At 36.8% G+C, this 18,339-nt stretch overlaps 1 protein-coding gene across 17 annotated transcripts in view; it reads left to right on the top strand.

Moving 5' to 3' along the window:
* Window positions 1-18,339, top strand: part of Mycbp2 (MYC binding protein 2) — a 238,066-nt gene that overhangs the window by 168,772 nt on the left and 50,955 nt on the right. For 6 of the 17 annotated variants that reach the window (XM_063274169.1, XM_039093186.2, XM_039093187.2 and 3 more), the window contains 5 exons: window positions 2,861-2,935; window positions 5,202-5,426; window positions 6,259-6,391; window positions 7,508-7,630; window positions 10,118-10,297. In XM_063274169.1, the coding sequence (XP_063130239.1) occupies window positions 2,861-2,935; window positions 5,202-5,426; window positions 6,259-6,391; window positions 7,508-7,630; window positions 10,118-10,297 (736 nt within the window). The remainder of the gene's footprint in view (window positions 1-2,860; window positions 2,936-5,201; window positions 5,427-6,258; window positions 6,392-7,507; window positions 7,631-10,117; window positions 10,298-18,339) is intronic. The other 11 variants (NM_001106055.2, XM_039093190.2, XM_039093189.2 and 8 more) reach the window with 8 other exon arrangements.

Below are 18,339 nucleotides of genomic sequence, written 5' to 3'. Positions count from 1 at the left end.
CGCAATGAGGGTGTCTGAACATACTCATGCACTTACACAGATCACTTTCTATCTGGTCTAGTTGTTGTTCACCTAAACAAAGTATGCTGATATTCAAAAATTAGGAGGACTAAAGACTTAGAGTAGATTTAAGGAAAGATTTACTGACTTGTGAATCCCTCACAGTGTCCCCTATTGATACTTCGCAAATATTTCTTGCATGTTATAGACCTTCTCTTGAAATGCTTAATAACATCTGACAGTACAGGATTGACGTCCTTCAGATTTCCTTTTTTGGTCTGTGAGTGGGTAGCATGTTTTTAATATTAATAATAGTAAGTCATTTAATTCTGTAGGAAATAAATATGCTGTCCTTAAATTATTATAATCTGCTTCATTTTATTCTTTAAATATTAATTTTTGTTATGAGAATATGATCAAGAAGCAGTAAAAGGATACTGTAGTATATGTACAATATTGATTTTCTTATATTTTTTTCTGCTTTCAAATTAGCAGCCCTTAGTTCTGTGCTTTTCTAGTAGAGTGATTTTTTTTTTCACAAGCATTGAGGATGTTTTCACTGTAGTAATTAGTTTATGTAGCGTCTTCTGTGCCTTGAGAAACATCATAGACTTGAACTTTATTGCTTGTTAATTTAGCTACATTTCTTATATCCATTAACATTCTAATTCTTTAGAAAAATTATTTTAAAAATAGGATTGAAGAAAGAAGCAATTTAAATTATTGTGTATGCATCTCTGTGCTGTGCCCTCTTAACTGTTGAAGTTATATAGTCTGAAAACTTAATTTGTCTTTTTTAATAATCAGAAATTGGGACTTTAGATAAATTACTATTTATATGATTAGATGAAATATTCCTAAACCTTCAAAATAGAACTAATTTTTATTTGGTAAATGTATTAATATTTGATAAGTAATTTAAATTTACAGTAAACTTTTATAGTCTGGGAGTTTTTTTGCAACTATAGGAACTAAAGCAAAACGTATAAAATTAGAATTTATATATAATTAGAATAAACAAATTTTTTTTCACTGGCAATCTGTTGCCTTAGTATTAACTAAAAATTTTAATATCATTGTACATGTTACTGACCCAGCAAACAATTTTGCACAGAAATTAAACAGAGAGATAAGTGTAAAGAATCATCATATTCATTCTCTAATACTGAATTGATTTGCATTGTTTTTAACAGTTGCTTTTCATATTAAAGTAATATGTAATAAATGTGAAAAATACTTTTTCAGTGTTGATATTTTATGTCCAAATGTCTGCATCACTGTTCCGAGGGAGCAGCCACTGACAAAGTGACCATTGCATATACCCCGGACAGCCAGTGTGTATGTCATTTTACCTAAATAGAGAGGACCTGTTCGCCATGCATTCCAAAATTAAGGGAATAATGGCTTTGGTTTCCATCTTTTTTTTAAATTTATTTGCAGACACATTACTAGAAACTCATTTTTACATGTTTTATGTTATATAATTACTATTTATAAATGTGTATATGTGCGTCTATACATATTTCTGTATCCACCCACACATACTTTAAGGAAATAAAGAGATAGAAAGAAGCAAATATCTTTTTATTATCTAAAATAATATGTGATCAAGAATTTTAATATTTCTTTCATGTTAAAGTCTTCAGTGATATATACTTCAATTAACATTTGAGTGCCTCTTTTGAGTACCCTGTTAACACAGTCTTTATATAAGCAGGGCATTTGCAAGGTTGCTGCGTATTGAATATATTCGAGTAGGTAAAGTGCGGTATAGGTTGCTCATGCGATGTATCTGTACAAAACACATTTTACATAAATTGTTAGTAGAATGTGAAGAATAGGACTGTGTTATCATGAAATAAATTGTTCTTTAACAAAATATTTTGAAATTCAGTATGGAAATCCTGAATGATTATGATTTCCTAAACTTTCAGATGAACCAGTTATTATCTTTTGGTAAAAGATCAAGTTTGTGTTTCTTTATGCTTTTCTTGAATTTTTTACAAGTGGTTTTTGGAAACATTTCCTAAGATCCTTCTTTGTATTTCTTTCTTTTTCTTTTTCCATTTATATAGGGAGGAGATAATTTAATGATTTGTTTTTCACTTGGGTTTAGTGTGTTTAATTTTTCTATTAGAAGTGATGGTTTACATACATGCCATCATGTGTAAGAGTTGATATTAGAAGCGATGGTTTACATACATGCCATCATGTGTAAGAGATGATATTAGAAGCGATGGTTTACATACATGCCATCATGTGTAAGAGTTGATATTAGAAGCGATGGTTTGCATACATGCCATCATGTGTAAGAGTTGATATTAGAAGCGATGGTTTGCATACATGCCATCATGTGTAAGAGTTGATATTAGAAGCGATGGTTTGCATACATGCCATCATGTGTAAGAGTTGATATTAGAAGCGATGGTTTGCATACATGCCATCATGTGTAAGATGCACTTTCTATGTAGTGTCCATTGTTGACATCTCTATAAACCAGCAGATTGTTCTCTGTCATTAAACAGATCTGACTTGTACTAGAACAAGTAATGTTCTCCTTTAAGGGACTCAAGGTTTCCTTCTTACACTGACTCGGAAGCCTTCACAGCAACGTCTGCTCTGCTCCTGGTGTTAATAAATGGCATGACACACTACATCCATGGAGAGCTTTTGACCAAACCTTGTTTTTCAGAACTTTGGTGTGTGGTTTACTCAGGTGGCTTCAGTTTCACTTTAGCAAAATCATATTTCCTGTTGGTGCTGGAGCTCAGAAAATGTTAACTGTGAAAGCATCTTCTGCAGATGACACTCTGTTCCCTTTCCTTGTTGATATTTTTCTTTCTTAAACTTTGTCGCTCAGAATATCTTTAATGCTAGCCAAGGAGTCAGGGATTTGGACGTATTGTCATGGACTTCCAAAGCTTTTTTCCCCCAGGTGAGTTAACTGTAAGGAACAATAAACTTTTTAGAAGTGTCTCAGCATGTAACAGGATTTACATTCTCTTTGAGGGGTTTAGAGTTAGTAAACTGCAAGTTCACCAGGGGGAAAGTCTGCACCAAGTGCTGCAGTTGAGCTCCCCTCTCACTTTCCTCCTGTGTGGTGGCTTTGATAAGGAGCACTCCCTTGCTCACAGGGCTTCCCGCTGTGGGGCTTCTCCAACAGTTTACCTGGTTCAGAGTGACCTTACCTAGTAATGCTGGTGTTGCTCTTAAAACTCTTCTACTTAGCCCCAGCCTGTTCTTTTGAATTGTCCTTTTGAATACTTTATTTTAGATAAGGGGTTGGGAATTGAATGAAAAATAAAGAAATAAATATAAATTTATATTATATGATTGAAATTCATCAATTTTATAGTTTTGTGTCCAGTCTCACATTTCTGTATTGAAAAAAATGTACATTCTAAGATTACTTAAGAATAACAGGTACAGTTATGGTTTTATGTCCATCTATTTTCATATGGTTTAATACAGAAGAACTTTTTATCTTTTAGAAAAAATGCATTGTTGTGTAGTTATTTTATATAATCATTAGGATTAAATAAAATGTTAGCTGTCTTAGTAAGGCTTTGCCTTACTAAGCTTTGCCATGACTTACCTTTGAAATCACAATCACTGTGAAGTCTGATTAGTGACACAAGAAGATAGATCATTGAGTAACACTCGGGTTTTGCATTTTGCTGTTATTTTTATTGTCAACACGAAACTTTAGAAAGCACAAAAGTTTCCTCCTCTGACATAATAAATTTACTGAAGTTTACCATTGAGAAGTAGGAATTTTTAAATGTTTATTCAAAAATCTTGTAATTATACCAACACTATTCAAAGTTTCTTCTATTATACTTTATTTTTAATGTTTTCTTTACACTTATAGTAGTGTATATACAGATTTTTACAAATATATATATACATGATCATATAAATGCCTAATTTAAGTTTAGTTTACTTACAAATCTAGTATTCTTTTGAGTCACTAATGTTCTCATTTCCAATAAGTTGTCAACATGTAGATAAATTATTGCCATATTTATTTCAGGAAAGATGTGTGGTGCTTCCTTACCACAGCTGAGTTACAGAGTATCTGTGAGGAGCCTAGATCATAGGTGCATACCTATAACCCTCCCACTGGGGAGCTGAGTAAGGAAGATTGTTAGCTACTGGCCGGTCAGCACTACACAGCAAGACTTAGTCTCAAAACCACAACTAAAAAGCTAAACATTTTCATTACATTACTGAGTTACACACAATTTCTTGAATCTACATATATTTTTGCACCAATATTCATCCTCAATAGCCTATTGTCTACTTGAATATATATATGTGTATATATACATATATATGTATCTGCTAATATAAAGCTACTTATAAAAATAAAAATCGGCAATAAAGTTTACCATGTGTAGTGCTAGTATTGTCATTATTCACATAACTTTATTCTTATTTTTTCCTAATTTTATGTGTGCCTCATTATGGTTATTTTCTAACTCTATGTAAATAGAATTCATAGAGTCCATAATACTACATTTAAAGGTGTTTTGTTTTTCTTCAGAAGTACAGTTGTGAATCAGTCCCTGCCTGAGCTCAGTCGTCCACAGCACTCAGAGAACAGTAGTAAGGGCCGAGGAAAAGCCATGCATGCACATGGCTCTGTCACCCCGTTTGTGCATAGGGAAGTTCATCACAGCATTGACGTTCAACAGGAAACACAGGGCAGCGTCTTTTCATTTAGAAACAATACTTTTTAATATAGAAATTGAAGTTTATTTCTTTAAAGATGTATCTTTAATGCCATTCTCTCCTCTCTACTAAAAATATGCCCGTTTTTCTGCCACTAGCATTGATGTGTCACAGAAAAGTGCTGGCCTAGCAAACCCAGAAAGATATTCATTTGTACTGTAGTTTGCTAAAATGTTATAAGCGTTATTTCACATACTGTAGTACTGTATTTCTCAAATTTGGAGGTACAAAAGACAAAAATTCAGTTAATTCCCTGTTCCTGTTGGGTTTTTTTCTCCTCAAATTTATTTTAAATATCAATGTTTAAAATTGAATGGTTCCTTTAGTAGTATTAGTATTAGCTATTAATTTAATTATATATTCTTAATTGGAAATCTTGTAGACTTGCTCCAAAAACTCTTAATAAGATTATGAAAGTGGTAATAGTCTATACTTTATTTATTTTCTTTTTCTATTCAATTTTTCAGGAACCTAAAACGACTACTGATGACTTTTTCAAAGATGTGAACACCTGCTGCCCACAGGAAGCAGCAGTGCGAGAACGAGACCACCCGTTCTTGAGAGGTGGGCCAGGCATGTACAAGGTAGTGAAGACGGGGCCTTCAGGCCACAACATCAGAAGCTGCCCTAACCTTAGAGGTATCCCAATTGGAATGTTAGTTCTGGGAAACAAAGTCAAAGCAGTGGGAGAGGTATGGATTCTTGTAGCTTCATGACTTTTCTGATACCCATTTCTATCGTAACGTAATCAAGCATCACTTTCTTCCAGAATACCATTCCATCTCGGGTTCTTCAAGGTTCATGCTGTTGACCTTTACTTGTTTTGGAAACACTAACATAATTTTCTGTGCTTTAAAAAAATTATTCTCATAATTACCTTGTGAAAACAGTGTTTGCATTGTTTATATTAACATTTACGTTGTACTGTATATATAAAGGCTCCGCATTTGGTTATATCTTTTCATTATTTCTCACTGTGCTCTGGGCTGTCAGCACTTCACACATTTGCTGTGAGATGTCACCTTCAAAAGTTTTCATTTCTTTGTTCCCATTCACAGGTCTCACTGAAGTCCTGAGCAAATAAAATTATTCTTTAGACCACTGTGGCCTTTGCCTCCGCAGATAAGCTTGAAGATGTAGTGTGTCATGCTATTTCTCAGGGTCAGGGTCATTTTAGATCACACTGTAGGCACCAGTAACCCAGGAACACTGCCTGTGCTTCCCTACGACATTTTAGGTCTAAAAGATAAGCCTTGAGTTTGGGACATATTTGAAATTATGCAGAGATGACCTTTGTGCTTTAAAAATATTATTTTAATTAAAGGCTTAAATTAACAGTATTTCACAGACATTGTAAATTCTGTCTTACCTCAGGCTGTGGTCTTAATTTCAGAAACTAATTGCATAGTAGGAATGTGTTGGAACCATTTCACTGTCCAGAAACACTTAAGCTTTTTATTGGTTTTAAACCTGGATGCCCTGAAAAAGCTAAGCCAATCACTCATGCTCTTTGTCATGTACCAGGTGACCAGTGCTGAAGGCACGTGGGTGCAGCTGGATAAGAACAGCATGGTAGAATTCTGTGAGAGCGATGAAGGAGAGGCGTGGTCCTTAGCTAGAGACAGAGGCGGAAACCAGTACCTCCGGCATGAAGATGGCAAGTTGGCTTAAATTCGTGATTTGTTCTCATTAAACTTTTAGTATACATACATTTTATGTTTATTGAGTTATCTTTTCCTAAAAGAGGTTCTTGAATGTTTATATTTTACATAAAAGAAAATCTAAAAGGCTAAGCGTCTTACAGCTAACAAAATTGGCTTGTAAAATACTTGAGTACTAAATGAACGTCCATAAAGGAGAAAATTACAAGAATATTGAGAACATAGTTGTGTGTCTTTGTTTAAAAATAAGAACAACTTGCTTTTGTATTACTAACATTACTTTGTATGCCTCACTCTTCTCTGCAAGCCTGGGTTTGAAGTTTTACTCCTGCCATGAGCTGGAAGTTCAGTTTTCAAACCAATTTCAGTACTGTGTGAGAAAATCTCACTTAGCTGGATTTTCTCTCAAGAAAGGCGTGTTGGATAATGCATGGCGTCTTTGTGTGCATTGGTGGTGGAGTTAGCTCTCTGCTTCACTGTCAACATTGACATCATTTCTGTCTTGACCCTTTCGTTTTTGCTGATGGTGACAAAACTTATTTCTCAGTGTCTTTAAACAAGATGCTGATCTGTTGTGCACAGGCACAGGCCTTCATCTTTACACCAGTTTATACCAGTTTATACCAGTTTGTAAACTGTCTGGAGCTTACTGCTAGCTCCTCACAGGCTATATAAACACAAGCTAGTTTAAAACATCATACTCAGGGTATGAAGACAGAATTTTCAACAATATATATGTATGTATATATGTATATGTCATAATGTCTTTATTCCTAATTTAGTGTTCAATTTATTTTCAAAATGCCCTTGTGTAAATTATTTACAATAAGATTTACTTATCCAGAAATATACTCAGGAATGAGAGGGGGCCACTTAAAAGCGTATATCCAGATTTTGAGTTTTCTCTGTTTTCTTGATTAACAAAAGCAGTAATTTACAATCTGCCTGGACCTGTTAAGCTGGTCTGAGTGAGAGCCAGACTTAGCTCAGATCTTCCTGAGGGGTTACTCTGAATCAAACCATTACAAACTCTTTCTTAGGATTTTCTCTGATATGTGAATAGGGAACATCATGGACAAAATTTAACTTTATAGCTGTGACTTTTATTGTAGAACAAGTTCTTCTGGATCAGAATTCTCAAACTCCTCCTCCAAGCCCGTTCTCAGTACAAGCTTTCAGTAAAGGGGCAAGTTGCAGTGCCCAAGGATTTGACTATGGCCTGGGGAATAACAAAGGTAGGCCTGTGATGTGAGCCTCTTCTTTCTGAGACTTGAGGGGAGTTTGGTTACTTTTTACTCAGGTTTCCTTCCCATGTATTGTCGTTAGAATGTGTTCACACTAAACTAAGACTCAAAGTGCTTAACAGCTGTTCTTTTTCACAGTATTATATCATATCAACTTCTGCCTAAGTTTTCTTACTCATATTGATTCTATTTGAAAGGCACTCATTCGGAACGGGTATTCTAAAGACCTAAATCACTACATCTAGTAAAACCTTTGTTAACGTGACCTGTTGTTAGGGAAGTATGCAAATGAGCAGCAAACAGTCGATTACAATTTATGCCGAGGACCGTTGTGTATGGGCTTTATAAGTTATATGGGGTTTTAAATCTCAGTTAGAGTACTGTTAAATGAAATATTCTGTTTGAACATAGTATGAATAATGAACTAGAGAGTTGTAAAACTGAATCTACTGAAGTATTTTAAAGTAAAATGTGTACAGCTGTTTATGTATTAAAGAACAGGTCAACATCATGGAGAATCTAAAGAATTCTTCTGGGATAATTTGCTCCTGAAATTTGTTCAAAATTGCCTTTATGGGTAAATTCAGATACATTCTTTTTAATGTACCTACTAACCTTAATTTCTTGGAAAATTTGCAATATTGTGAGAAGGCAGAAAACCACTGAGGAATGGCGCAGGAGGGTTGACAAGGAAGTAGATTGACTTCTAAAGTTTATTTAAGCCAGCTCTAATGTCCTAGTCCAGTAAGTTCAGCACCAGAGGAAGACAGAAGGCCAGCCTAGGCTACATAGTTGACCTGAGGACTGACTAGGTTACATATAGATCAAGATCCTATCTCCAAAGCAAAGAAACACCAGTTTTTAAAATTGTATTTATCTGACTTACAGCTGTTTTAAAAATTAACAGTGAAAAACAAAATTGCATTGATGTATGATAAGGTCACATTTGTGATTAGCGTCATTGGTGCCCACAGGCTTTCCTCCCGGTCTTGGCTGAGTCACTTTCCCAGGCTTGTACACCTTTCTCTTACTCTCATCTCTGTTAATTTACAGAGAAGGTGCTGGCTGTGTTCTCTTAGTGTTCTGTTTTCTCTATTATTGTCAACTCGTGAATGAGAACTTCACTGTTTACTAACTGCCACTGATCCTAAGGAATAATGTGTCCAAATCCATGTTTATTCCAACATGTGCTTTCCCTGTGTGCCCATTGCTGTCACCCTACTGACTACTCTTATGATAAGTCAGTCTTTAAAATGGAATTCAATCAAGCAATGTAAAAATTAAATTCCTTTTTAAAAAATATGAGTTACTGTAAACATTTATTGAATGAAAATAAAAAGTACTTTCAAAGTGCTTTTGTAAATATTGTTTTAAAATAACATGTATTTAGGAATACACACACACACACACACACACACACACACACACACCCCTATTGAGAAAATATTACAAAGGTTGAATTTGATGAAATGTGTCTAACTACTATTTAGCTTAATAACTATTTTCTCTTGACTTCTTTACTGCACAAGATTAAGAAATTTCTTGGAAAAATATTTTGATTTAAAAAAATTCTTATTAAACTAAAATATTTTCTGGAATCCAAAGTGTCTTTTAAAAAGAAGAACTGAGTCCGTATGGAATTTAAGTGTACAGCGCCACACAAATCTGCAGCACTCGGCAGCTCAGCTGAGCGTTTACTTTATTTGGTAAATATAACCGAAGTGCACTGTCAGTTTCTTTGTGGGCCTGACTGAAGGTTTCCCTCCTTCAGTATCATGGAAAGTACTTGAAATGCATAAGTTTTCCCAAATGCAGTTTGTCATCTAACTGCATTAGTCTGTCCGTAAGCCAGTCTGTTACTATCCTTCATATCTAATTAGAAGGAAAAATGCCTTTCAAAGTAGGTAGCTCATTCATTTTTTTGTATTATAGGGGTTACAAAATTTAACAAAAGAATTCCTGCTTCTGTAAAAAATAGTTTTCCTTATAACTGTGATGTAATTGTATTGCTGAGTTGAAAATATACTTTCTTTCCCCTGAATATACATTTTAAGAAAATGAAGTTAGGAAGTACATATTTTCTGCATGAAATATTCTGCAGATGAGGGAGGCTGGCATTAGTTCTTACTGAGCACCATGGGTAAACACCTTTACTATACCTAAGATATTCATCCCCCTCTGTCTCGCTCTTTCTCTCAACACAGTGTTAATAGACTTATATATGTTCCTCACAGACGCCTTATTCTGCTGTAAACAATAGGGAGAGTCATGTATGTCTTCAGCTAGAATTGCTTCTGTTGAAGCACTGAAAACCTCAAAACCAAATAGCATGTCAAATCTGACCCCAGGTGTGAGGACAGTGACCCCAGCTGTCCCTTTTCTGAACTGGCATGGCTTTATTTACTGTGTGATTTCATTGACTGTTGTAAAAGCTCCATTTACTATGCCATTTTGGATGTTATAAGAATCAAGTTGTAGTTTTGATTGTTTTGCCCACTGCAGGTGATCAACTGAGTGCCATATTGAACTCTATTCAATCACGGCCCAATCTCCCAGCTCCTTCCATCTTTGATCAAGCTGCAAAACCTCCCTCCTCCCTAGTCCACAGCCCATTTGTGTTCGGACAGCCCCTTTCCTTCCAGCAGCGTCAGCTTCAGAGTAAGTCTGTCAGCCGTCCTGCCTCCTCAAGCTCTCTGAAGCTTGTCTCTAGTACTGGTCAGTCTATTAGCCATGACCTCAACTGACTGCTTTACTTAAGTAGATGTTATCCCACCCATATTTTTGAAGTATTTAAACTGTTCAGAGCTAAGATGTTCTGCAGCTAAGACATTTGCTTTAATTAAATATTTTTAAATTAAGTACTAAATCTGACCATTGTTCTTTCTATTTTAATTCTAGTAAATTCATACTATAAAGCATGTTAAGAAAGACATTTTTATTTCATTTTTTATATGCATGGTTTTCGTAAGCATTAGTTATAGTGATAACTTGCATTGTTTCATTGAATTTTTATTATTTGGTGCAAGCCCAAAAAAGAATAAACCTGTTCCACTATGGCAGTTAGGTAGAAAATAGGAGGTACTGGTTTGTTTGTTCTACACAAACTTGATATCCATGAACTGTATAACAGTTTGAGTTCCATGGGCTCCTTAAGTTGTCGTCTCCTCACCACCTTTGTCTTTTGTCCCTCATGCCTTATCTTGGTCATTTGATTCCAGTTTTACAATCGTGGACAACTCTACCCTTTACTTAACCACAACAGTGACCTACACTGGTTTAAAACATAAACAAATCACACTAAATAAGCTGAGTGTTCCTTTCTCTTAAAAGACTCCTGAGCCTTTCCACAGAAATAAACTGCACTCTGACAGCATAGGTTCTTTCCAACTCTCTTGTGATTAAACACTGAGGGCGATGCCTATGGCAGCCTCACTTTTCAGCTCTTCGGTTTCGGCTTGTTTGTTTGTTGGTTTGTTTGTTTGAGGAGATGCCTGGAATTCAACTCCGAGTGTTGTGTGTGCCTCAGTTTATGGACCCATTATATGATCCTCTTATAGGACCTTTTCACTTAAACTGCAGTCACATTTGAGCCTAGGTTACTATGTTACAACAAGACTGTAGTAACTTAAGAGAGTAGCATTTCAACCTAAATTAAAGACTATACAGGAATGTGGCCCTTCATGGGTTTATGTTACATAACAGGCATATTTAATACAAGTGTTTTGTACATGCAATTGCTATCATTCTTTACCTTATTGACATATCTATTCCCATATTTCTCTTAAGATTCTCAAGGAAACAGACTAGTGTGAAATACTTGTTTTTCTTGTCTATAATAGGCAGTATTTCAGAAGAATGAAAGAAAAGTAAAGACTTAGTCTAGATTTATTAATTTTATAAAGCACCAGATGTTTTGCAATTAGATATGCTTTGGTTGCAGGATGTTCTAAAGGGGAAAACAATACAGTCAGATGAAAAATTCTTACTGTAGAAATTCAAATTTATTCAAATTTGATTATAATAACATAAATTTGCCTAACAATGATTCCATATGTTGTTTAGGGATGGGTGTTTATGATAAAGTGCTTGCCTTTTCTGGGTAAAGCCCTGGAGTCTCCCCATGAAGAAAGATGACAGTAAATTTGATTTATTCAGCTATGCTATAGTTGTAAATGTTTTATGCCAGTCTAATTTCACATATGTCATTGGGACCAATTTTTTTTTAATTCTCTCATTTTTTAATTTTTTTTTACTTCACTTTCTGCTCACTGACACATCCTTCTACAATCCTTCCCTCATTCCTCCTCTCCTTCTCCTCTGAGCTGCTGAACCTCCCCCCACCCCGGATAGTCCCCCTCCCTGGTATTTTGAAATCTATGCAAGGCTAGGCACTTCCTCTCCCACTGGGGCCAGACAAGGCAGCCCAGCTAGAAGAACATTTCCCACAGACAGGCAACAGCTTTCAGGATAGCTCCCGTCCAATTTTTCGGGATCCACATGAAGACCAAGCTGCACATCTGCTGCACTTGTATGGGGAGGCCAAGGTCCAGCCCGTGTGTGTTCTCTGGTTGGTGGTTCAGACTCCGAGAGCCGCAAGAGCCCATGGTAGATGACTCTATTGGTCTTCCTGTGGAGTTTGATCCCCTTTGGGGCCCTCTATCCTTCCTCCCATTCTTCCATGAGAGTCCCCAAGCTCCATCCGCTGTGTGGCTGTGGGTGTCTGCATCTGTCTGAGTCAGCTGCTGGGTGGAGCCTCTCAGAGGACAGCATGCTAGACTCCTGTCTGCAAGCATAGCAGGGTATATTAGATGGTGTAGGGATTGGTGCTTGCCCAAGAGAAGGGTCTCAAGGTGAGCCTGTTATTTGTTGACCATTTCTTCTCCAATCCGTGTTCCCTCCCCTGCGCCTGTATTTCTTGTAGACAAGATATATTTAGGGTTGAAAGTTCTGTGGGTATGTTGTTGTCTCTGTTGCTCCACTGGGGTTCCTGCCTGGCTACAGGAGGTGGCCTCTTCAGGTTCCATATCCCCAATGTTGTGAGTCACAGCTAAAGTCACCCCCATTGATTCTTGGGTGCCTGCCCTATCCCAGGTCTCTGTGTCATCCTGGAGATGTCCCCTACCTCCTCACCTCTGCCAGTTGCAGATTTCCATTTATTTTCATGCCATCCAGCCATCTCTCCTGTCATTTCCACACCTGATCCTAAGCTCCTCCCTCTCCCCCTTTCCTTTCCCCCAGTTCCCTCACTCCATCTGCCTCTTATAATTATTTTGTTCCCCCTTTTAAGTGAGATTCAAGCATCCTTGCTTGGGCCTGCCTTCTTGTTTAGCTTCTTTGGTCTTCTTTGAGTGTAGCCCAGATATTTGTTATTTTATGGCTAATCTCCACTTATAAGTGAGTACATGCCATGCATGTCCTTTTGGGACTAAGTTACCTTACTCAGGATGCTATTTACAAGTTCCATCCATTTGCCTGCAAAATTCATGGTCTCATGTGGGGTAGAGAGATAAAACAGAGAATTCTCAACAGCGGATGGCCAAGATTCGCTTAAAGTCCTTAGTCATCAGGGAAATGCAAATCAGCACAACTCTGAGGTTCTATCTTACACCCACAGAATGGCTAAGATCAAAAACTCAAGAGATAGCACATGCTGGGGAGGATATGGAGCAAGGGGAACACTCCTCCATGGTTGATGGGAATGCAAACTTGTACAACCACTTTGGAAATCAGTTTGGTGGTTTCTCAGAAAACTTGGAATAGTTCTACCTCAACATCCAGCTATACCACTCCTGGGCATATGCACAAAAGACACTGCACCGCATCACAGAACATTTGAGCTATGTTCATAGCACCTTTTTTCATAATAGCCAGAAACTGGAATCTACCTAGATGTCCCTCAACTGAAAAATGGATTAAAAATAAAAAAGTGGTACATCTACACAATGGAATAATCAACTATAAAAACAAAGACATCATGAGTTTTCAGGTACCACCAGTTCTTTACAACCACCTTAGAGCAAGTTTGAACTGGGGCCTAGGTCGATCATAGGATGGATTCTGAGTCATTGCTTTCTCGTACTCCAACAGTGGGAGGCTCTTAGAGCGTTTTCCAATCCACACAGTCTCTGCAGAGTACCAGTAAACTCTGACTTCCAGATTCCCAATCTCTTAGCATGACATTAAGGAAATATGGGACTAAAATATAGTCTTAATATTTGAAAAGAATATATTCTTATTTTTCATATCATGTTAGGAAAGTGAATATAACACACATTTATTAAGACCAGGGCTTTATTGCCATGCATCTCACCATATTTTACCTTTTTTCTGTACTGTGTTGTATTTAAACCAAACTCTCTTGTTCTTACTACCAAATGAGTATCGTCTTATAGTTTTATGTTAATAAAAGAAACTTATTTCAACGACCATACTCACCTATTTTACCTGTACTGACAGCAGCACTATGCAGTAACCACACCGTAGTTCAGCACTATAATGCATCCTTATCTGGGATCGTACTCTCTCTGATTTACCAGTCAGACACACGGAGAGAGCGACTCAACGATTTTCCCTAGAAGGTTGTCGAGTGGCTGTTGCCACTGAGGACAGAGGCCACGCTTTATGTTCACCCTCGTCTTCATAAGTACTACACAGTCTACTGTTTAATGAATATTTTCAAAGTTCTACTTACAGATAGTTCTGACATCTAGACTAGTAACTTTAGAAATATTGATTCCTTTTTCTAACTTTACTTTTTATGTATTGCATTAGAATAAAAGGAAAAACAGATTTCCATTGTAACTCAGGTTTCAGTTAACTAGACACAATCAACAAAGTGCCTACATATTAGCTTTACTATTTCTATTAGCTTTATTTTAGTTCTTTCTGGGATATTTGCTTTTACTGTTAATTGTTTTTCCTGAAGCATAATTTTCACTGTCTTTAGAATTTAAAATAATGTATACATTAATTTAATCATTTTATCTTTGTGTGGGTTTTATGCATATTTGTTTCTGTCTGTCTGTGCACACACACACAGGTGCATGTGTGTGGGGATAGAGGTCAACATCTGTGCTTTTTGAGACAGGGTCTCTCACTGAGCTCGGAACTGGCTTACTGATTATGCTGGGTTCTCTGAGGGATAAGAAGGACACTATATCTCTGTCTCCTTAGAGCTGGGTTTACAGACATGTGGACATGGGCCCCAGCACCAGGGTTTTGCATTCTGGGATCTAATATTCCCCAATAGATATTTTCTTCCCTCAGTCATCTCTCAAGCCCCCAAATTGATAATTTGTTAATTGTCAGAATTACATCATATCAAATTATTTAGACATTATACAAATACTCTTATAGAATTATTGTTTTAGAAGAAAAACGTAACAGATTTCCCTTGCGTGTGTACACCAAGTTAGGATTTTTCTTTACTGTTCCACAGTTAGTAACTTTAAACTTAGGAAATTTGAAAAATTAATAAGTCCTTTAGGAATACGGTTCCAGTGAGCTAAACTGAGAATGTCAACTCTGAGTGACAATATTACATTCCTAAAATAGTAACTGGGTTTTGGTCTGGTTTGCTTGCTTTCTTGCTTTTGAAACAGTGTCTCTCACTGTGTAGTCCAGGCTAGCCTGGGACTCACTTTGTAATGAGGCTAGCCTTGAACTCACAGAGATCGGCCTGCCTATACCTCCTACTTTCTTAGTGTTGGTAATAATAATAATGTATGCAGTGTGATTAAGATAATCTACACTCCCGAATTGCTTATTCAATATGGTAATTTCCACTGTATTGTCCTTCCTAAAATTTCATTTTCAATTCTCTCAGTATTGCCTAGTAGGAACCTAGAAAGCCATTGATAATGTCACAGCTTGATGCTAGCACATAATAGGAACTTTAAAAATAGAATGCGAGAAGTAAATTTAATAATACATTTATCTCTTTTCTAAAATACTTGCTCAACCTGGATTTTACTTCACACACATGTAACATTGTGTTAGAATTTTCGGTCAGAATACGTGAAGAGTCATTCTCTTGCTATAGCTCTCTAATTGGTTACATATTTCTGGCAGTGAAATTTAACATTTTTGGTCATTGCTTAATTGTTGACTTAACTTTAAATAATAATTTTTCTATTCTTTTCAGTTCTGAGACCCTGCATTGTGTATTTGCCTCAAGAGGGCAATAGATGCCCTGATTCTTTGAGTGTGGTGTCGGGAATGGTCCAGAAATCATGCATTCATACCAAAACCACAGGTTTTAGAATGCTTCACTCACTAAAATTTGACCATTTTACTGTACTTGTTTTTAGCACATGGATAATAACTTTAAAGTTCAGTTTTTGTGACAGTAAATAAAGTGATCAGGGAATCTGATACTGGGGATTCACAACCAAGGAATGAAGGAAGTAAAGAGACTGAGGAAACGCTGCTTTGAGGGAGAGTGAGTTTTTCACTAGATGGATGTGACAGGGCTGGCCATGAAGAACTAGTGATACCCACAGCAGCAGGTGTCTGAGGGGCCCTCCATGGGGACAGGGACATGAGCGTCAAGCAGGCACTGCAGAGAAGCCAGATTGTTCTTCAGTATTTCACTGTTACTATCTTTAGTGAAGTACTTGCTGTCCAAAAAATAATTAAAATTAATTAAATGATTGATTTCACCTGTAGAGTTTAATTATTTTGCAAAGTGCCGTTTAATCTTCATAAAGTGTTCTTTTCTTTTTTCATTCTTTTGTGAAGAGTCTCAGTATGTCTGTAGTCACACTTTATTTTCTCTAGTCATTGAACAGTGTGCTTTTGGGGCTCTGAGAAAATGTCATGATTTATTCTGAATGATACGTAGCAGTGCAGGTGGAAAACGTTTTCAGGTGCTTGTCTTCACATGTATGACGTTTTGTCTTACAAGTATGTTATAGTTCCTCACACATTTGTGTATAAGAACTTCAGGTTAGTGGCATTCTTTGCCGTTCTTGCCCCACTCCTCTTCCTGATAGCCTGTGTCCTACACACTGTAGCCAGGCTGCCGGAAGGAGACAACATTCACAGCTGACAGGTTGATCCCGTGCACTTTCTAGTGTGTCTCATTGTTGGTGGTTCCTTTTAATACTGCAGTTGAACCTAGGCCCTTGAGGCTGCCCGACAGGCGTTCTCACACTGAGCCATCTTCCCCTTTCTAGCTTAGGTCTTGAAGGAGAGAAAAAACATCATCAAACTCGTTACCCTCCTAACATTCTCAACAGTGGCTACAAACTCTGCAGTTTAAATCTCCAAGATTTAAATACATGAGAACTCTTTGCATGAGAACTCTTTCTTATGTCCATAGATTTATGCAAAAAGAAAAACATTCAAAAATAAAGTGCAAAGTTTTAGTTTCTGGTGGGTTTATCACCCTTTTGTATTGAACCCATGGTGAGCTTTCCTCCTGAGCCCCAGGACATTCTGATTTGTGAGCTTTGACAGCTGTGCACTTTATACACCTAGAATCATATTTACTTACTTATTGAATATGTTCTCACATTGGCTCTTCATTTCTAGTCTTGTATTTTTATACCCTTCCCACAAGTGTGCATGGCTGTGATGTGCACCCGTGGGTCTTAAGGAGTGCTGGAGTAGTAGCAATGCTATACACTGAAAATGCCTGTGTCTTTTGATACCTGCCCAGCCTTATCTTTGCATTCTGTCTCAGGCTTCACACAGTACAAGTGCCATCAGAGTGAGGGCTTCTGTTTCATCATTGTATCTTCAGTCTCTAGGATGATTGCCGATATATAATAATCGTATTGTTAATTGAGTTATTTCTTTTTCATTTGTATGCCACGCATTTTTTAAATCATCTATAAGAATAAATCAGTTAAAAATATCACTCATGCTGTTCCAGATGTATATTTTATGTGTAGGTTATTTTATTTCTGTGGGTATGTGTGTATCTGTATGTTGTTTGCTTGTGTGTGCATGTATGTGTGCAGATACACACATACAGCCAATTGTAGAGTCCGGGCGACTTTCCAAAGGGTTGTCCTCTATGGATCTCTGTTCTGTTTAAGTCAGGGTCTTTGCCTGCAACTGGAACTCACTGTTTCCACTAGGCCAGCTGGTCCCTGGGGACCCCTGTCTCCATCTTCTCAGAGCTAGGGTTAAGGTGCACTCTGCCACATGCCCCTTTTGTGTTGGTGCGAGGGATCTACACTCATGGCCTCATACATATGGAACAAGCCCTTTACCCACAGAGCCATTTCCCTACCGCCCTAGATTTATTTTCAAAAATGGTCTTAAAAGTTATCTCATTTGCAAAGTTTATTCAGAGCTACTGATTACTTTTAATTGCCATCATTGAAATGCAGTGTTATGGATGGCGAGAATCAGCATTTTTTAGCTTATGCTGCCTTAAAGTTTCTATTATTTACTACTGCATTAAAAATAACTAAAATGTTTTCACATGTCCCAATGAGCTTTAAATATGCTTTATTTGTGTTGTGAGACTTTTGGCTAACAGAATTTAATATCTTAGATTAAAGATCTGTTAGAAAAAGAACAAAAACCACTAAATACTGGGATTAGCCTTAAGAAAAGTACACTTCACCATTGAGCCATTCTAAGATACACATTTTGGAAATGATGATGATGATGATGATGATGATGATGATGATGATGATGATGATGATGATGATGATAATGATAATAATGAAGATGCCATTCAGAAA

This window comes from Rattus norvegicus, chromosome 15, assembly GCF_036323735.1.
Source record: "Rattus norvegicus strain BN/NHsdMcwi chromosome 15, GRCr8, whole genome shotgun sequence".
Lineage (NCBI taxonomy): Eukaryota > Metazoa > Chordata > Mammalia > Rodentia > Muridae > Rattus > Rattus norvegicus.
The sequence above is the reverse complement of the archived record's forward strand: the minus strand, read 5'-3'. Positions and strand labels throughout refer to the sequence as shown.